Here is a 20,681-nt window from a genome sequence, read left to right as displayed (position 1 = left end):
TAAGGGGCATTAAGGAATCTATTCCTGAAATCACTGTTGCACTATAAGCTAACTAACTTGGATGTAAATTTAAAAAAATAATTAAAAAAAGAAAATTAGAAATTGTTGCTCATAAAGTGATGAGAGGAGAAACATCTTCTTTCACTATTTTATACCAAAACATTAGGAGAAACGGGACATTTATTGGCTAAAAACCTGATTCTTCTCATGATTAAAATTGGATTTTTGTCCCATTTGACATTTCATTAAAGGAAATTGTTCTTTAAAAACTTCATACTCATTTAAAACATTAATACTCAAAACAGAGTATTCATTAAATTTTTCTATGAAATAAACTGGATTTTTCAAAATTTAACATAGACTTCAAAAGAAGAGGAATCTATAGAACTCACCTGCCCAGGATGATTTGATCCTGCCTCCTGCCTTTGCCCTTCGACTTCTCTATCCAGGCCTGGAGGAAGGCTGGGGCTAAAAGCCATGAGGTCGGTCTTGGGCGGACCCTCCCCAGAACACACCCTCTGCCGCCTCTGCTGCGAGTACGACCAGCTCCCCACCGCGCTGGAACACACGAGCGTGGGCTTCCCCGGCCCGCACGCGCCCTCGCTGGGCGGCGCCGAGCACCGCAGCGCCACGTACAGCAGCAGCGTGAGCACCAGCAGGCTGGACACCGCGCAGATGGCGATGATCAGGTACACGTTGACATCCACCAGCGCCGTCTCCGCGCCAGCGGCGCCCGCCAACACCCGCGACGAGGCCTTGGGCGCCTGGCCGCTCTCCACCAGCGACAGCAGCACGGTGGCCGTGGCCGTCAGCGCCGGCTCGCCGTGGTCCCTCACCAGCACCAGCAGGCGCTGGCGCGGCGAGTCCGCCTCGTCCAGGCTGCGCGTTGTGCTGATCTCGCCCGTGTACAGCGCCACGCGGAACGGGCTGCGCGCGCCACCCGCCGCCGGCTGCAGCTCGTACGACAGCCACGCGTTGTAGCCCGAGTCCGCGTCCACCGCGCGCACCTTCGCCACCACGTGGCCCGCGCCCACCGACCGCCACACCAGCTCGCTCACGGCGCCGCCCGCGCCGCCCGCCCCAGGCAGCGGCAGCAGCGCGGGCGCGTTGTCGTTCTCGTCCAGCACGAACACCTGCAGCGTCACGTTGCTGCCCAGCGGGGGCACGCCCGCGTCGCGCGCGCTCACTTGGAACTGCAGCAGCTCCAGCTCCTCGTGGTCCAGCGGCTGCAGCGCGTACACCTTGCCGCTCTCCGCGTGCACCGACACGTAGCTCGACAGCGCACGCTCGCCCACCCGCCGCTCCACCAGCGAGTAGGACACCAGCGCGTTCTCCTGCGCGTCCGCGTCCCGCGCGGACACCGTGAAGATGTGGCAGCCGGGAGGGTTGTTCTCCTTCACGAACACCGTGTACTCGGCCTGCGCGAATGTCGGCGCGTTGTCGTTCACGTCGGCCACTTCCACGGACACGCTGGCCGTGGCCGACAGCGAAGGCGAGCCCCCGTCCCGTGCTGTCACTACTAGAGCATAGTCCGACACGCTCTCGCGGTCCAGGGCGCTGTCCAGCACCAGCGAATAATAGTTCTTGAACGTGGACACGATCTTGAAAGGTACGTTGGGCGTTAGAGAACAGATCACTTGTCCGTTGGCACCGGAGTCACGGTCGGATACACTGATCAGCGCAATGACCGTGCTGGGCTGAGTGTCCTCTCGTACAGGGAGAGACAGGGAAGTCAAGGTGACTTCAGGGGCATTGTCATTGGCGTCTAAGATCTCTACCCAGACTGTACAGTGACTTGCCATTGGGGGATTCCCTTTATCTGTAGCCTGTACTTCAATTTCATAAAACTTGTTTTCTTCATAATCTAAAGTTCCATTGACCCTCACTTCTCCGCTATTTTCATCTAGTGTAAATAAGAGTTTTCCATTGGGTTTAACTGACATCAAGGAGTATGTTACCTCTCCATTGACTCCTTCATCTCGATCTGTGGCGTTTAGCTTTATCACAAAAGTTTCTTTAGCTGCGTTTTCCATCAATCTCACCTTGTATTCTGATTGCTCAAATTCTGGATCATTGTCGTTAACATCCAAGACGTGGATGAAAAGCTGAACGGTGCCAGTGAGCTCTGGTTTTCCCCCGTCTGCAGCTGTCAGTAGCAAATTAAGTTCTGGAGTTTTCTCTCGATCTAGATATTTCTTTAATGTAAGCGACAGTCTTTTAGTCTGCTTACTATGTGTTGGTAGTTGTAAAGAAAAATACTCATTTTGACTTAGTCTGTAGGTCAATAGAGCATTCTCTCCTATATCTGCATCAGAAGCTCCCTCTAGAGGAAAATGAGAGTCGGGTTGCTTAGATTCGGGAATCAGCAGCTTTTGTTCTCTGAGAAAGAACACCGGTGGATTGTCGTTAATATCCCTTATTTCCACTTCCACATGGAAAACCTGCAGCGGCCTGTCCACGATCACCTCCAGGTAGATGCTGCACACTGCGCTCTGTCCGCACAGCTCCTCCCGGTCGATCCGAGAATTCACAAACAAAATGCCATTCTGCAGATTTACCTCCAGAAGGTCCCCGCCGCCTTTGGACGCCACCCGGAAAAGGCGCGGCACCAGCTCTGCCAGCTCCAGCCCTAGGTCCTGGGCAATTCGGCCCACGAAAGTGCCGTGTTTGGCCTCTTCCTGGACCGAGTAGTGGACCTGGCCGCTCCCAGCTTCCCATACTGTGAGCAGCAGAAGTGACAGCAGCAGACGCCGAGTGCGCAATCCCCTTCTTTGAGAGTCAAACATCGCATACGACATTGACTTCCAAAATAAGGTTCTCACACTTACAGTACCAGAGACTCCAGTTAAGGGTTAAAAATCTAGCTGAATTTTTGAGAAGTTTCAAAGAATCCTTTAACAGTAGCATTAGGCATGATGGAGTCGTTTTTGTACGGGGCGTTCCTGGCCGGTCAGACCAACCCTTGAAAGAACTACTTCAACCAAGTAAAGAGCGACACCTTGCGCCTGAATAGTGAGTACTGTACACTACACCATACATTATAGAATTTTACTTAAAGAGAAAAATATAATAAACTTCACACGTTTCATATTATTTTACTCCCAAAATAATATTTCCAAAGTGCTTATTTAGGGAACACTCGTATTATAAGTTATATTGAAACCGATGGTATGTGGAAAATGGCATTTTATTCTTAATATGAAATTGAAATTATTGTTCCTATGTTTGATTTAGAGTTATAAAATTGTTGTTTTACTTATCTACATAAATACACACAGAGTTTAATTCTCCAGGTAGCCTTATGAAAAGGTAGGGTTAAACATTTCCTAAAGATACTACTTCTCATATCAAAATGTTATCCAATTTGAATTGCTTTACTTCTAGTCTCTCTTGTTACTTTGGCTGCTAGGAAACTCAAAGACCAACTTGAGATTTTAATAACAACTCTTTAGTCTTTAAGTTCTGCATGTTGTGTTCTTATCTATGTGCACTTGCCTTCTATTCATATCTATTTAATTCCAATTATTTTTGTTATATACATTTGTTTTTGTTACAATCCTATATCCTTTGAAAAACAAAAATATTTTTTCAAATTTAATGTTTAAAACAGAATTCATAATGGAAAAGTCTATGGATGTAGATGAAATTATATTTGACACACATGGTTTATCATGTAAGTTGCATTGTTAACAGTATTATGTGAGGTATCAAAAATTATGTGAGGAATCAAAATGTGAGGTATCAAAACCTTTATGTTAATGATATAGAAGATGTCTTTCAATTATAAAATAAATTTTATTATAATTCAATGAAATAAATAAAAACCACCATGAAAATGTGTGTGCCATATTGGTATTTCCAAGTCACCAACACTGGTTTATGTATATCTGTCAAGATATATACATGAAAATAGCTGACCTGTTCCTTGTTGAAACAATTCTGGGTTTGGGATCATAAGTTCATCCATAACAAGGGAAATAATTGTAATTAACTCCTGTAAGTACCTAATACTGTGCTAAATATATATGGAGAAAATAACCAAACAATTCAACCAAATGACAAATGACTTTACTGTTTGTGTAAATTCAATTTCATAAAACACCAAGTAGAAAATGGGAATTGTTGATACAAGTTTTCATTGCATGAAGATGTAATTTGGTTATATGTCTTCTGTCTTTTCATATAGACTTGGAATTAAAGGAGTCAAAAGAGAATATAATGGAAGTTTAAAGTAGAAAGTTATTTAGAATAAAGATCATTTAGCTTGAGTATTTTGTTGTAGGATTTAATTTTTTTAATGTTTATTTTTGAGAGAGAGAGTGACACAGAATCTGAACCAAGCTCCAGGCTCTGAGCTGTTAGCACACAGCCTGACATGACCACAGCCTGACCCACAAACTGTGAGATCATGACCTGAGCCAAAGTTGGATGTTTAACTGACTGAGCAACCTGGGCACCGCTTGTTGTATGATTTTGCTGATTCATCTCTGATTTAAAAATATTTAAAAAGAGGTTAGAGAAGGAAGGAGCCAAAACACAAGAGATTCTTAAAAACTGAAAACAAACTGAGGGTTGATGGGGGGTGGGAGATGTGTATTGAAGAGGGCACCTGTTGGTATGAGTACTGGGTGTTGTATGGAAACCAATTTAACAATAAATTTCATATTTAAATAAATAAATAAATAAATAAATAAATAAAACCTTTTGAAATGTTACAATATAACAGGCCCACATCTAAAAAATAATAATAAATAAATAATAAATAAAAATATTTAAATGGCATACAAAAATTACTAGTACATGTATATGTATGTTAGTATTTTTCTTTATCTTGAACACACACACACATATATATACACTATGGCTGATATTATCATCCTGTTAGAACTCTTAGTAAATGCAAAATTCCTTCTTAAGAAACTAATAAAGCAGGTGTTGTATGGAAACCAATTTGACAATAAATTTCATATTTTAAAAAATGACAAAAAATCAAAAATTAGTAAAGCAGACTCTTCACTTTTTATAACACTGAATTTTCTTATGCATGTGTGAAGCAATCAGTTATAAGGGCCTCTAATCAAAATATAACATTAGATTACATTAACAGTAGATTTAACATTTATCTGAAACATGTTAGATTTATTTTGGAGAAAAAGGAAGCAAGAGATCTCCAGTCATTTCATTACAGAAATTGGGGATTGCAATGTTACATGCAATATGGAGTCGTGAAAGGTAGATAAAGAGATAAACATCAGAAAGGTTACCCAAGCTAGATAATATTACATGTCTGAATTAAAACCAGATGTCATTTTACTAATTACTCTCCAGTAATATGTAGTGGGGTTTTTTTTGAGTTTCTGAAAGGATATAAGATGAACACCAAGTCACAAAAGAGTTTGATATAGGGCTGCCTGGGTATCTCAATCAGTTAAGCATCCAAGTCTTAATTTCAACTCAGGTCATGATCTCATGGTTGTAAAATCGTGTCCCATGTCAGGCTCTGCACTGACAGTGCGGAGCCTACTTGGGATTCTCTCTCTCCCTCTCTCTCTGCCCCCCCCCACTCGCTCTCTTTCTCTAAAAATAAACACTTTTTAAAAAGAGTTGATGTGTTGTATAAACCAATGACCCATCTTTTGCATTTTGGCTGTGATATTTCAGGTATCACCATCTCAACTAGCTCATATAAAAGAGATCATACTATCTTTGAATTCATCTTTGGGGATGGGCTCAAGATCTGGCAATAAGCTAATGTCAAGAAGTTCATATCAATATTGTTCTTAACATTGATTCAGTAAAATTGATTGAAAGGAACTTTGTGCCTGACCTTTACTAAACCAATCTGATTAGTATTAAGTTTCAACTGTACGTCCTGCTAGCCATATATTAGAGTGCATGATTTAATGTTCTTCTAGTCTTCATAATCCACTAATAGAGCATAACAAGTCTGGTAACATTATTATTGAAAACATAAAACAGAGAAACTAATCTTGAAACATACTTAGAAACCCAGGAGGTTCTTAAAAATAAATGGATTAGAAGTAGTAGTCAACATTGTATTATCAAAATTATAGGATATACTCATGGATGTTCACTCTTTGCTATCATTGCTCATTAAAGTATACACAGTTATTTGATCACAGATCATTTGTCCAGTGAGCACAAATCTTACAGATAACAAGACTGAAGAAGACTGAATTCTGAAAAACCTACACACATTCAAAGATTTTCAGGGCAATATACACCTTAAAGCTGTTACTGAAGTATGACATTTTGGAAACACTTATTGAATCCTTTGTGGATGTTCAGGATCCTGGAAATAATCATATTATCACTTATATTTGTCCAAAACATCCTTATTCATAGCATGAAAAGGGCAGGGTCATTTTCATATTTGTCATTTGGCTTTAGTGTTTTGCTAGAACATTGCAGATCAGAATCTTATGGATTTTCTCACATATTAAATAATTCTTATTTATATTACTTCCAAAAATATATATATAGTCTTTACAATGGCAATTCTTCATTATCTACTGATTGAATAATATAAATACCTATCCCAATGTGGCATGAAGACATGATAATGTGATCAGAAACTCTTCTGAGAAAAAAATCACTTAACATTAAAAAACTCAATTCTGATCTCAATTATGACATTCTACAAAATTAAATATGACAATAATCATGAAGGCTTTTTCTTAAGCAAAACAGAAAGAAGGATTCACTTGTAAACAGTTTGTGCTTGACCTTCCTAGCCAAAACTATGCCTGATCAAAGAAAAGATTTACTGTAGTAAGCTGTATGGTGAATAAAAGAATGGCTCTGGAATCAAAAGATATGCATTTGAGTTTTAACTTTATCATGTGCTAGCTGAATGGCAGTAGACAAGCTACACAAATATCTTCTCATCGCTTAGTTCATCTTTAAAATTCAGGTAGTCATGCGTACTTTACAAGTTGTTATAAAGATTAAATAAAATTATATATTTTAAGTCTTTGCATATTGTCTAATAAACTGAAATAGTTCAAATAGTAGTGGTTTATTTATAGCTAGTGACTTTGTTCTTGTTCTATTTTGTAGCTTTGGAGGAAGAGAATTTCAGTGTGATATACTAGGCCCTGGTTTTTCCTTTTCTGAAGATTTCCTAATGTTCATCTTCATAGAAATCATCTTTTTTTTCCTGGGTATAAAATGGTCACTAATGACGTCTCACCATTTCTATTAACTTCACCCTATTCATAACATCATTCTACTCCATATATAAATATATATAACTTATTTTTCACACAATATAGTTAAAAGATCTCTAACTTGTACACTGGAGCAAAAAAATAATAATAATAAACTTTTACATCAGAGAGACAGAGAGAGAGGGAGGGACAGAATCTGAAGCAGGCTCCACGATGCCAGAGCAGAGCCTGATGCAGGGCTCAAACTCAGGAAGTGACAGATCATGACCTGAGGTGAGATGGAGTCAGAGGCTTATCCAACAGAGCTACCCAGGCACCCCCTCTGTGATTCTTTAAGCAATTCACATAAATATAGCTTTTGGACAAAAAAAAAGTTTGCATCAAATGTATCTACAGTATACAATGTTAAATTGTGAAATGTGATCAACACCATTGTCAGATAGAAGTGCCTTTGTGTATATTTCATGGTTGTTATGCATAAGCTGTTTAAACCAAAGTCATTTCAATGACCAAGTGGCTTGGGGAACACATGAATCAGTATCACCTTTCCCCATTATGGGAACACTCTCTTAAACTCAAAACACAAAGGAGTGTGATTTTTTCTACCCTACCCTAAAAAATTTCCATACAGCCTCATAATGAGTCCCATGAATGTAAGCAGCATAAATATGATCAAATATAAAATAAATCTTCCAAATAAAGTAAATGGAAATCAATGAATTAATATGGAGGACAGCAGCAATAGATTCAACAGGCAATTAGCAAAACTGAAATTATATCGAGAAGTAAAGAAAAGGGCACCTGGGTGGCTCAGTTGGTTGAGCAACTGACTTTGGTTCAAGTCATGGTCTTGCCATTTGGTGTTCAGTTCGTTAAGTTCAAGCCCCACATCAGGCTCACTGATGTCAACACAGAGCCCTCTTGGGATCCTCTGTCCCCTTCTGTTTGCCCCTGCCCGGCTTGTGCTCTCTCAAAAACAAACATAAAAAAAAGAATTACATAAAAAATGTAGTTTATGTGAAGCAGCTGAAGACTATGAAGAAAATAAGCTTGAAATTGTGAGAGACCTAAAGACAAAAAAGTAAAGTCCTCTTCAAAGATAAGGCTGAAACTTCACCCAGTATCTCAAAGAAGCATGCCATTGATGATAAAGAAACAAAATTATTTATAAAAGGAAGCCACCTCAACAGCCCATGCCCATTAGTAATAAGCATATAGTTTATAGAGAAGTAAGGATTTAAATAGATTTCAAACTCAAAATAACTAAATTATGAAGTTATGCATTATTATGGTAATTTTGAATACATTTAATATAATTAGTGGAGGACATCAATTAGAATAAGAAAATAAATAGGAAGAATGAACTTGCTGCAAAGTTGAAAACTAGAAGATGTAAGCTTTGCCCATATCCTCCACTTCCCATGAGTGATCCTTGCTTTCTTTACAGGAGGATTTAACCTTTTTCATTTATAGAAAGTGTTAGCCATCTGTTTCATTATTGCAATTACTACCACTCTCATTATTTTCAGCAAATTATGTTCCAGGCATGTTCATGAAGACTGTAGTGAAAAGTAATGAAAACGGATGGACTTCCAATGTGCTTTAAAATAAACCACCCCAAGGGAAAATACCAGAAACAAATAAATGAAGTAATAAATTTACAATAATATTGCTGAACATACTATGCAATTGACATCAAAAGGCATAAAAAATGTTCCAGAATTACTGTACTTACATCATTCCCGAAAATATCCCGTTGTTCTCCACTATCTCCAGAACTTGAACCGGGAGGAACACAAGGGCTGAAGGCCATGAGATCGGTCTTGGGCGGACCCTCCCCAGAGCACACCCTCTGCCGCCTCTGCTGCGAGTACGACCAGCTCCCCACCGCGCTGGAACACACCAGCGTGGGCTTCCCCGGCCCGCACGCGCCCTCGCTGGGCGGCGCCGAGCACCGCAGCGCCACGTACAGCAGCAGCGTGAGCACCAGCAGGCTGGACACCGCGCAGATGGCGATGATCAGGTACACGTTGACATCCACCAGCGCCGTCTCCGCGCCAGCGGCGCCCGCCAACACCCGCGACGAGGCCTTGGGCGCCTGGCCGCTCTCCACCAGTGACAGCAGCACGGTGGCCGTGGCCGTCAGCGCCGGCTCGCCGTGGTCCCTCACCAGCACCAGCAGGCGCTGGCGCGGCGAGTCCGCCTCGTCCAGGCTGCGCGTCGTGCTGATCTCGCCCGTGTACAGCGCCACGCGGAACGGGCTGCGCGCGCCACCCGCCGCCGGCTGCAGCTCGTACGACAGCCACGCGTTGTAGCCCGAGTCCGCGTCCACCGCGCGCACCTTCGCCACCACGTGGCCCGCGCCCACCGACCGCCACACCAGCTCGCTCACGGCGCCGCCCGCGCCGCCCGCCCCAGGCAGCGGCAGCAGCGCGGGCGCGTTGTCGTTCTCGTCCAGCACGAACACCTGCAGCGTCACGTTGCTGCCCAGCGGGGGCACGCCCGCGTCGCGCGCGCTCACTTGGAACTGCAGCAGCTCCAGCTCCTCGTGGTCCAGCGGCTGCAGCGCGTACACCTTGCCGCTCTCCGCGTGCACCGACACGTAGCTCGACAGCGCACGCTCGCCCACCCGCCGCTCCACCAGCGAGTAGGACACCAGCGCGTTCTCCTGCGCGTCCGCGTCCCGCGCGGACACCGTGAAGATGTGGCAGCCGGGAGGGTTGTTCTCCTTCACGAACACCGTGTACTCGGCCTGCGCGAATGTCGGCGCGTTGTCGTTCACGTCGGCCACTTCCACGGACACGCTGGCCGTGGCCGACAGCGAAGGCGAGCCCCCGTCCCGTGCGGTCACCACTACAGTATAGTCCGACACGCTCTCGCGGTCCAGGGCGCTGTCCAGCACCAGCGAATAGTAATTCTTGAAGGTGGACACCAGCTTGAAGGGGACATGGGGTGTTAGTGAGCAGGTAACTTGCCCGTTGCCACCAGCGTCACGGTCAGTTACACTGATTAGGGCGATGACGGTCCCCAGTGGAGCATCCTCTGGAACAGACAGCGATAGTGAAGTCACTAGCAACTCCGGAGCATTATCGTTAATATCCAAGACTTCTATCAAGATTGTGCAGTGACCAAACATCGGAGGATTTCCTTTGTCAACTGCTTCTATTTGAAGTTTCCATAATTTAGTTTCTTCAAAATCTATTTTTCCGTTTACTTTTATTTCTCCACTGTCTGAATCTATGTGAAAAGAGGCTTCTGTATTAGAGGAGACATCAGTTGCAAATGAATAAAGAATGTGACTGTTGGAACCTTCATCCAAATCCGAGGCATTAAGTCTAATAACCAGAGTACCGTTTCTCGAATTCTCCAGTAATTTTACACGATGGACTGCTTTGTCAAATACTGGGGCGTTGTCATTTGCATCCAGCACTGTGATGTGTAACTCTGTGGTACCTGTCAGCTCAGGTTTGCCCCCATCAGTTGCTTTGAGCACCAAGAGAAGCTTTGAAGCGACTTCCCTGTCTAAAGATTTTTTTAGTACTAGTTCGAGCGGTTTTACCTGTTCCTCGTTGGTGGGTACTTCCAGAGAGAAATATTCGTTGGGGCTCAGTTTGTAAGTCAGCAGAGCGTTGGCCCCGATATCTGCATCATACGCGCCCTCTAGTGAAAAATGAGAGTCAAGAGCCCTAGTTTCAGAAATAAACAATTTTTTGTGTGTCGCTGGGAACATTGGCGGGTTGTCGTTAATGTCCTTCACCTCCACCTCCACATGGAAAACCTGCAGCGGCCTGTCCACGATCACCTCCAGGTGGATGCTGCATTCCGCGCTCCGCCCACACAGCTCCTCGCGGTCGATCCGAGAATTCACAAACAAAATACCATTCTGCAGATTTACCTCCAGAAGATCCCCGCGACCTTTGGACGCCACTCGGAAAAAGCGCGGCACCAGCTCTTCCAGCTCCAGCCCCAGGTCCTGCGCGATGCGGCCCACGAAGGTGCCGTGTTTGGCTTCCTCCGGGACAGAGTAATGGACTTGGCCGCTCTCGGCCTCCGACGCTGCAAGGAGCATAACCGAGAGCAGCAAGCGCTTGACTTCCTGGCCACCTGATCCTGAAGCTAACATCCTGCTCTGTTTCAGGTTAGTAAATCAACGTTTCATGAGAGGAAATGTGTAGTCCTTTTAGATCTTTCTTTTGAGTCTGTTCCTGAGATCTCTACTGGATCTTAACAACATGGGTGTGTATAGTCTTTAAAACACCGGAACAGTGGAGATTCTTTCTGGTCCGTGAATAATGGTAATTTTCTTCTGTTAAAATAATCCTCTTCTTGGAGAACAACGACATCCCGTGGCTCAAAATGGAAGTGCCTTTGTGTTTATACTATTTCTTTCACCTATACTGCTTCTCTCAAAATTCCTTCATATATTGGTCCATGTTTTATTTTGTAGGCTTTTAATTCTTTATTTATACATTCCTTGTGTATGACCACTAGCTCTACAAAGGTAGCTTTTGTTTTACAAGTTAGAATCCTAAGAAGAGTTTTATCTTGGATATAGACATCCAAGAGGACGTACTACTACTGCACTAACTATACATTATCATGTATAATTATCATGGATATAAGCATGAAAAGTCCACATTTCTTGGTTATTAGTGTCATGTTTTTTAGACTTGTAGAAATTGATTACTTTGGAATGGACTTTTATTAAGTTTACTCCATTGCTAACACTAATTTCTATTGCTTAATCCTTGTACTATGTTAAATTATTCTAAACATTTAGTTCAGTTGTACACAGAATAATTCAAGATGCAAGTTCTCTAAGTTACCACCTCAATAGAATGGTGTTTCAAATCAATGCTGATATGCAAGCTATTTATCAGTTTACCCAAAGATTTATTTTATTTGATGTTAATGAATTTACCAAGTACTGACCCTTAGAAATAAAAAGTATATTTATCTTTGCCTCATTTTAAAGCTTTTTTTTTTAATTATAGTATCTGCTAAGGGTGAATGTTGTAGTTTCCAGACTGAAGAACAACTTATATTTGCATTATATCCACTACTATTTGAAAAATAATTTCTTTCTACCCCCCAACCCACTGAATCATGAATTCAAGCTATATTTGTCTGATTGTTTACACACATTTTATTCCAAAAATGGTTTAAGGAGACTAGAGTATATAAAGCATTCCAAATCTAATTCATTCACTCAATTTTATTTTCCTGTTCTTATCTCAGATACAAAAACCAAATTGAAATTTGCATAGGAACTGTTATCTACTGCAATAAGCTTATCAGTCTTGTATGAAAAGAGAAAAATAGTTTAATCATTCTCAAGGCTGTTAAGAAACCAACTATATCCAGTATTTGAAATCCTTTTGATAAGATAGCAGCCACTTGGAAAATCCCAAACTTTCTTACTAAAAAAATATTGTAAATGGCTACACAAAGGAATCTTAGGTTTTATGTGAAAGTGAGCTGTAGTCTTCATTTTGGAACACTTTTTAAAACAGTGATTTGAGGGGCGCCTGGGTGGCTCAGTCGGTTGAGCGTCCAACTTCAGCTCAGGTCATGATCTTGTGGTTTGTGAGTTCAAGCCCCATGTCGGGCTCTGTGCTGACAGCTTAGAGCCTGGAGCCTGCTTCGGATTCTGTGTCTCCTCTCTCTGCCCAACTCCCACTTGTGCTCTGTCTCTCTTTGTCTCTCAAAAATAAATGAATGTAAACAAAATAAAAAATGAAAAAATAAATAAAATAGTGATTTGATTATTATAGATCTATGCAAAAGATTTATAGTTATAACTACTTTTAATTATTTTTTAATTGTGGAAGCCATAAACTCAAGACCAACATATTCGCCTAAAGAAGAGCAAAAAATTTTAGCACATGGGGGGGTGAGAGTGACTAAATTCAGAAAAAAACATGACTAAGAAATAAATCCCCTTGCATTTGCTAATTTAAATAATCCAGTCCCTTTGAGAATGATGCCATACTGAAGGTCCATTCCATTTTTGGTTTAAGGAATTGGTTCATTAATTAAGTACACATAAAGTACACATTAAAGATCGTTTTTCAAGTCCCCAAATTCTAAGGCTATCATATAGCTAAATAACTATGGTATACCAGTAAAGCTATGGGTTGGTTACTGATCTTGACACAGACTATAACAAATACTATGCCTTGAAGAGCTGTAGAGTACTCATGATTAGCCTGAGTTTAATGACATCCAATAAAGAATATATTAAACATGATTATAAAATTAAGATGTTATAACTTTAAAAGAAATTGACATATTCCTTTTTTGACAAGTATGTTAAAAGCAATTCGTGACTTGGAAAATTTTTTGGTTTCATTCCAAAATTTCAGTAATTCTAAATAGAATGAAAAGAAACCATCCATAAAGTTTTTTGAAATAGTTATCTTAAAACAGAGACAGAGGAAGACATTGTCAAACTAAAAACATAATGTGTCTTTACTATCTCCCAACTTATCCTGAAATCCCACCTTGTTTCCTCTCCTATTTGCACTACCTCTTGCAAAGACTTTAAAATTATTATGTTGCTGGGTAAAATGCTAATTAGTTATGTTAAATTTTTGGTGCATAGTTGTGTTTTAAACATGCCCCCCCAAAAAAAGCAAAGTAAAATAAATAAGACTAAATTGGTAAACACACAATTCTGTGTTTCATTAATTGCTCAGATAAACAGATACCTTAGTATAAGACCTTTCTGCAAGGGGGATAAAATGACATTATAAAAGGCTGAAAGAGAAGGCAGATATAAAAGAAAGGAATTCTGTACACAAGTTTAAATACTTTGCATTAACTTATCATTTGTAATCTCTGAGAGTTAGAGACTGGCCATAGGAAGTATTAACACCGAAGGCAATGCCATGCTTAAACTCCTGCCACAATTGTCTTTTCTGGTGTTCCTAAACTTGAATAGAGATTTCAAGGGTTTTTTTTTTTTTTTTTAGTTTTTTTTTGGGGGGGGGGCGGGGAGAGACAGAGACAAAGAGAGAGAGAATCCCAAGTAGGCTCCACACTGTCGCACTGTCGGTGAGGAGCCAATGTGGGCTCGAACTCATGAACTACAAGATCATGTCCTAAGCCAAAATCAATAGAGGGATACTTAACCAACTGAGTGACCCAGGTGCCCTGAGATTTCAAGATTTATGGGAAGCTTTTTGTGAGGCACATTCAGAGTAAAAATTCAGTCTGCATACAGAAAGGAAAATATTGCTAAGAACCAGAGTCAAGATCGTAAACTAGTTGCACTGCTATTTTGGTAACACTGAACTTAAACAAAAATTAAATCATAGGGATCAGATAACATGTTTTAGAATGTAATAATGAATAGGATAGTGTTGGCATCCTGCGAGTTAATTATCTGGCATTTCTCAGTCCACCTCTTCCAACACAACCCTGTTTAAGATGACTAAAGTAGTTATAACCTAAATTGCACTTATATGATATGAAATCAGTAGGAAACATTCTAAGAGAACAATTCAATTTTCTCTTCAAATTTTTCATATTAATTTTGACTAAAGTAACTTTTTTGAGCTCCTTAAAGTGATTTTCAAATATTCTCCATTATTAAACATAATCATGACTCTTTCCTCAGAATGAAAAAGCTAATACTTGAATATCATAAGCAAGATTTCATGCTGATAGAGGAGTAGATGATGAAAAGCTACTGCGTAAAATTATGTTAATAACTATTACATAATAACCATTTTTATGTTTAATGTTTATTTTTGCGAGAGAGCCTGCGAGTGGGCGGGGGGTGGGGGGCAGAGAGAGAAGAGGACAGAGGATCCTAAGCAGGCTTCCTGCTCATAGGAGGGAGCCCAATGTGGGGTTCGAACCCATAAGACCATGACCTGAGTCAAAGTAGGATGCTCAACCGAATGAGCCATCCAGGTGCCCCAATTATGACATTTATGAACAAACTTTAAGTCTACATATCTTACCATTAAAAACAAAATGTAAACACTGCCTACTGAGGATATAGTATGCATTATAAGTTATATTGTTTCACCATCAAGAGAATTTACCAGAACAGTCTTTGTTAAGATAATAGGGTCATTTCAAAATTTAGATTTGAAAGTTAAATAAAATTAAAGTACTAATGAGTACAAATTAAATAAAGTACTAATCTCATAAATACTTGTAACATAAAAAAGACAGTGGTTTAAGGGAAAAAACCTACAAACTACATCAAATACTTGCATTGGAAATATAAATATTTAAAAATAGGTTGAATAATTTAAAAAATTGAAGTATCAAGAAAAAATGCATAAGGTACAATAGACAAAATACAACATGAACTTTAAAATAAATATTATATTAGGTATTACTAAAATATTTCATTATAGAAATATGCTATGTTATAAAGGATGAAGATATCCGAGACATACATAAGACGGGGGAAAGCGGTTAATAAAATATTATTCATAAGGCAACATATGGAAATAAAAAGTAATAACTCACCTTCCTTGAGTAGTCCTCTCCACTAGACTGTTCTTCCCTTTGCACATCTGGTACTGGACACGGGGTAAGGCTGGGACTAAAAGCCATGAGGTCGGTCTTGGGCGGACCCTCCCCAGAGCACACCCTCTGCCGCCTCTGCTGCGAGTACGACCAGCTCCCCACCGCGCTGGAACACACCAGCGTGGGCTTCCCCGGCCCGCACGCGCCCTCGCTGGGCGGCGCCGAGCACCGCAGCGCCACGTACAGCAGCAGCGTGAGCACCAGCAGGCTGGACACCGCGCAGATGGCGATGATCAGGTACACGTTGACATCCACCAGCGCCGTCTCCGCGCCAGCGGCGCCCGCCAACACCCGCGACGAGGCCTTGGGCGCCTGGCCGCTCTCCACCAGCGACAGCAGCACGGTGGCCGTGGCCGTCAGCGCCGGCTCGCCGTGGTCCCTCACCAGCACCAGCAGGCGCTGGCGCGGCGAGTCCGCCTCGTCCAGGCTGCGCGTCGTGCTGATCTCGCCCGTGTACAGCGCCACGCGGAACGGGCTGCGCGCGCCACCCGCCGCCGGCTGCAGCTCGTACGACAGCCACGCGTTGTAGCCCGAGTCCGCGTCCACCGCGCGCACCTTCGCCACCACGTGGCCCGCGCCCACCGACCGCCACACCAGCTCGCTCACGGCGCCGCCCGCGCCGCCCGCCCCAGGCAGCGGCAGCAGCACGGGCGCGTTGTCGTTCTCGTCCAGCACGAACACCTGCAGCGTCACGTTGCTGCCCAGCGGGGGCACGCCCGCGTCGCGCGCGCTCACTTGGAACTGCAGCAGCTCCAGCTCCTCGTGGTCCAGCGGCTGCAGCGCGTACACCTTGCCGCTCTCCGCGTGCACCGACACGTAGCTCGACAGCGCACGCTCGCCCACCCGCCGCTCCACCAGCGAGTAGGACACCAGCGCGTTCTCCTGCGCGTCCGCGTCCCGCGCGGACACCGTGAAGATGTGGCAGCCGGGAGGGTTGTTCTCCTTCACGAACACCGTGTACTCGGCCTGCGCGAATGTCGGCGCGTTGTCGTTCACGTCGGCCACTTCCACGGACACGCTGGCCGTGGCCGACAGCGAAGGCGAGCCCCCGTCCCGTGCTGTCACTACTAGAGCATAGTCCGACACGCTCTCGCGGTCCAGGGCGCTGTCCAGCACCAGCGAATAGTAATTCTTGAAGGTGGACACCAGCTTGAAGGGGACATGGGGCGACAGTGTGCAGGTCACCTGGCCGTTAACTCCAGAATCACGGTCGGACACGCTGATCAGGGCGATGACAGTGCCTACCTGAGCATCTTCTTGTACCGGAAGAGCCAAAGAAGTGATAACCACCTCAGGTGAATTATCATTTTCATCCAGAATTTCCACTAAGACAGTGCAGTGACCAACCATAGGTGGGTTTCCTGTATCTGTCACATCTACATGAATTTCATAAGTGTTACTATCCTCAAAGTCAATAGCATCATTTATTCGTATTTCTCCCGTTTTTTCATTCATTAGAAATTTCCTTCTTACGCTGGATGGAACCAAAGCACTAAATGAATATATCATTTCTTTGTTTATTCCTTCATCCGCATCAGACGCATTCAGCCATATTACTAACGTTTGGTTCGCTGAATTTTCATACATTTTAACTTCATAAACGGATCGGTCACACATAGGCGCATTATCATTGGCATCCAGCACCAAGATCAGCAGAGTAACAGATCCAGTATATTCGGGTTTGCCTCCATCGGTTGCCGTTAATAATAACTGAAGCTGAGGATTTTCTTCACGATCCAGCATTTTTCCTAGAACAAGCACTGGAAATTTGCCTTTGTCTTTTTTGTTTATAATATCAAGAATGAAAAACTCATTTGGACTGAGTCTGTAAGTAAGCACTGCATTCTCTCCAACATCCGCATCAGATGCGCCTTCTAGCGGAAATCGAGAGTCAAGCAGTCGAGATTCGGGTATTGAAAGCTTTTGTTCTGAGACGGAGAAGACTGGTGGGTTGTCGTTAATGTCCTTCACCTCCACCTCCACATGGAAAACCTGCAGCGGCCTGTCCACGATCACCTCCAGGTGGATGCTACACTCTGCGTTCCGCCCGCACAACTCCTCCCGGTCGATCCGAGCATTCACAAACAAAATACCATTCTGCAGATTTACCTCCAGAAGATCCCCGCGACCTTTGGACTCCACTCGGAAAAACCGCGGCATCAGCTCCGCCAGCTCCAGCCCCAGGTCCTGCGCGATGCGGCCCACGAAGGTGCCGTGTTTGGCTTCCTCCGGGACCGAGTAGTGGACCTGACCGCTCCCCGCCTTCCAGGCTGCGGCGAGCAGAAGCAAGAGAAGCAGGCTCCAGTCTCTTGGCCCCCTGGGTCTGTAGACCAACATCATACCTTTCTGCCGATTTACAAATTGATGAATCAGCGGTCTAGAACAACTGCTGTCTGAATTTTCCTATTCGATTTCTTACATCCACTTTTATGGAAACGGCCGAGATCTGCGAATGTAGTTCCTTTCTAGTCCTCGAGAAACAGGATTATGCCTTTGTTCCAAAAAAAATTTTGTGGAAGACAGCGACATCCGGTGGCTGAATGTGTAAGTACAATTCCGTGAGTTTTAACAACTTGTCTTTCATTCACAGCGTTTGATTCTATTTGTACATATTTGTAGCTCTATGGATCTTCAAAACTTCACATGAGGTCTCTTTTGTACATAATAATAATCATTGTCGACCTTCAGTTCAGCGTTTTCTTAAATTCAGAATCTTGGGAAGTAATTTCTTCCCCATGACTCTCATTAGCTACATTTGAAAATGCTCTTAATATTTTATAATACTAGTGTATTAGTATTTTGCTGGATAACAAATTTATATGTCTTCAAGTTTGATACTTAATTCATTTCTCTTTCTCATTATTTTTGCGATTAAATAAACCTTACCAGATGCTAATCTCAAGTATCACTTCTCTGTGAGGTGTTTGAAACTCTTAAATTTCAGTAATCACTAGAAAGTTGAGAGAAGAACACCGGCTCAATATTGGAAATGACTCCATTCTGATTCCTATTCTTAAACTTACTGGTTGTGTGACTCTCTCTGTCTCTGTTTCCAGTTTCATAACATTCATACAATAATAATATGGGGGTTGTGTGAATTATGATACATTAGATACCTAGGATATTACCTTAAGGAGACCTAGGATATTACCTTAAGGAAAGTGAGTGGCTCATAAATGGCAATATTTTCAGCCCTCAATTTAGCCACATGTATTTTCATAATGGTCGAGACCAAAATCAGCTTTTTGGTAAAAATTATTACCTATATAATATTATCATTCTGCAATACCTTTACGATTGCTACTACACAGGCTGAGTGGTGGGTGGTTCCCATCTTAGGAAAGCAGAAAAGTACTTTTTTTGAGAAATCAGTTATACAGGGAGAAGTTACATTTTTTATATGTATCTTACATGGGAAAAAAGAACTTTAATTATGATTCTAAAGATAAGCACTTTCATCTTTGTTACATTTAAGCTTTTCGAGTACCCCAAATATACAGTTTGGGAATTATCTAATAGTTTTATCAGTGTCAATAAAATATCCATCATCACCTGGAGTAAAATATTTTCTCTCTTAAAGTTTTTAGAATCAAGTATTTAGCAAATGAAATTCTCTATTAATATATCTGCACTACTGAAAAAAGAGAAAAAGTTCTTTTTTTCCCCAAAAAGGAAAAACTAAATAATAGGACCTTTGGTCTTAACAAAGGTTATTTTCTTTACTTTAATGATATTGTAAGTTATAACAGAGATCAATAATTTTGAACTCTTTCAGTTGCTATTAAGAGCTGAAAAACAGACTAACACTTATGAACAAAAAAAGTGACAGGAATGAGAGTCATTTAATTCATGGATTCATGTGTGCCATTAAATTGTTTTTATAATCTTCTACTTCTTCAGATTGACCCTAGGTGAAAATCCATTCAAATTCTGGTTTTAGTGGCTATTTTTCTTGTAAAGCACAAATTAAAGTGTAACAACTTATGTATCTATCTACGATACCAATCAATGTTTAGTTTGAGCTACTTTCTGGAATCTAAAAATAAGTTTATTAGTGAATAATCATAGCAACACAAGGTAATAATATAAACTATACTCCATTCCTGTTAATGTGCATTTTATTTTTTTTTAATTTTTTTTCAACATTTTTATTTATTTTTGGGACAGAGAGAGACAGAGCATGAACAGGGGAGGGGCAGAGAGAGAGGGAGACACAGAATCGGAAACAGGCTCCAGCCTCCGAGCCATCAGCCCAGAGCTTGACGCGGGGCTCGAACTCACGGACCGCGAGATCGTGACCTGGCTGAAGTCGGACGCTTAATCGACTGTGCCACCCAGGCGCCCCTTAATGTGCATTTTATAGCAAGTAATAGCATAAATGTGCCAGCTAAATCTGCAATAATGAATACAAAGCAGGGGTAGTTAAATTATATACTCTCAATTAATAGGAACTTGCTTTGCTAAGTGTCTCATAAGCCTATTAGATCTAAAACTTCAGCTGAATAAGAAACACCTGGAGTGCTTATTGAAAAGCAAGTTTGCCAGTCCTACTTATTTCAGAAATTGTGGAGTAGAGTCTGGGAACCAGAATGTTCAATAAGGACTCCAGACGTTGCTAATGCAGTTAGCATTATCAGGTCTAGGATAGGATAGGCTGGCCATAGACCCCAAGTTACCTGGGATATACTCTGTTTATGTCTGTAGTCTTGTATACTTACTTATAGTGTCCCTTCACTCTCAAAAGTGTCTAAGATTAAGTCAGAACTTAGATAGTTAACCCTATATAAAAACTACAATTTAGGGGCTGACATAGGAAGTTTCATTATTGATTTAATGGTTGCTGCTTGAATTGAGGAGTGTTACCCACAGAAACACAGAGGGCTAGTTACTAGGCAAAAAACTAAAGTGTCTTCCATGCTCTCACTTCTGCATTTTGAACTT

The 20,681-nt window shown here is 42.0% G+C and overlaps 3 protein-coding genes across 3 annotated transcripts; all 3 read right to left on the bottom strand.

Annotated features, from left to right (window-relative positions):
- Positions 1 to 344: 344 nt before the first annotated feature.
- Positions 345 to 2,786, bottom strand: LOC124509515 (protocadherin alpha-11-like). Its single transcript, XM_047076202.1, has one exon. The coding sequence runs from the start codon at positions 2,784 to 2,786 to the stop codon at positions 345 to 347; it is 2,442 nt and encodes an 813-aa protein (XP_046932158.1).
- A 6,085-nt stretch (positions 2,787 to 8,871) lies between these two features.
- LOC124526407 (protocadherin alpha-10-like) lies at positions 8,872 to 11,313 on the bottom strand. The gene has a single exon (XM_047099425.1). The coding sequence runs from the start codon at positions 11,311 to 11,313 to the stop codon at positions 8,872 to 8,874; it is 2,442 nt and encodes an 813-aa protein (XP_046955381.1).
- Positions 11,314 to 15,546: 4,233 nt separating this feature from the next.
- LOC124509507 (protocadherin alpha-10-like) lies at positions 15,547 to 18,077 on the bottom strand. Its single transcript, XM_047076190.1, is given in 2 exon segments — positions 15,547 to 15,668; positions 15,671 to 18,077. Coding segments are annotated over 2 exon segments (2,529 nt in total).
- Between the last annotated feature and the right edge of the window lie 2,604 nt (positions 18,078 to 20,681).

Source organism: Lynx rufus, unplaced genomic scaffold (genome assembly GCF_022079265.1).
Source record: "Lynx rufus isolate CCGP_SWC_20201006 ecotype Redwood Valley unplaced genomic scaffold, mLynRuf1.p SCAF_1, whole genome shotgun sequence".
NCBI lineage: Eukaryota > Metazoa > Chordata > Mammalia > Carnivora > Felidae > Lynx > Lynx rufus.
Note: the sequence above shows the minus strand (reverse complement) of the source record. Positions and strands in the feature narration are given on the sequence as shown.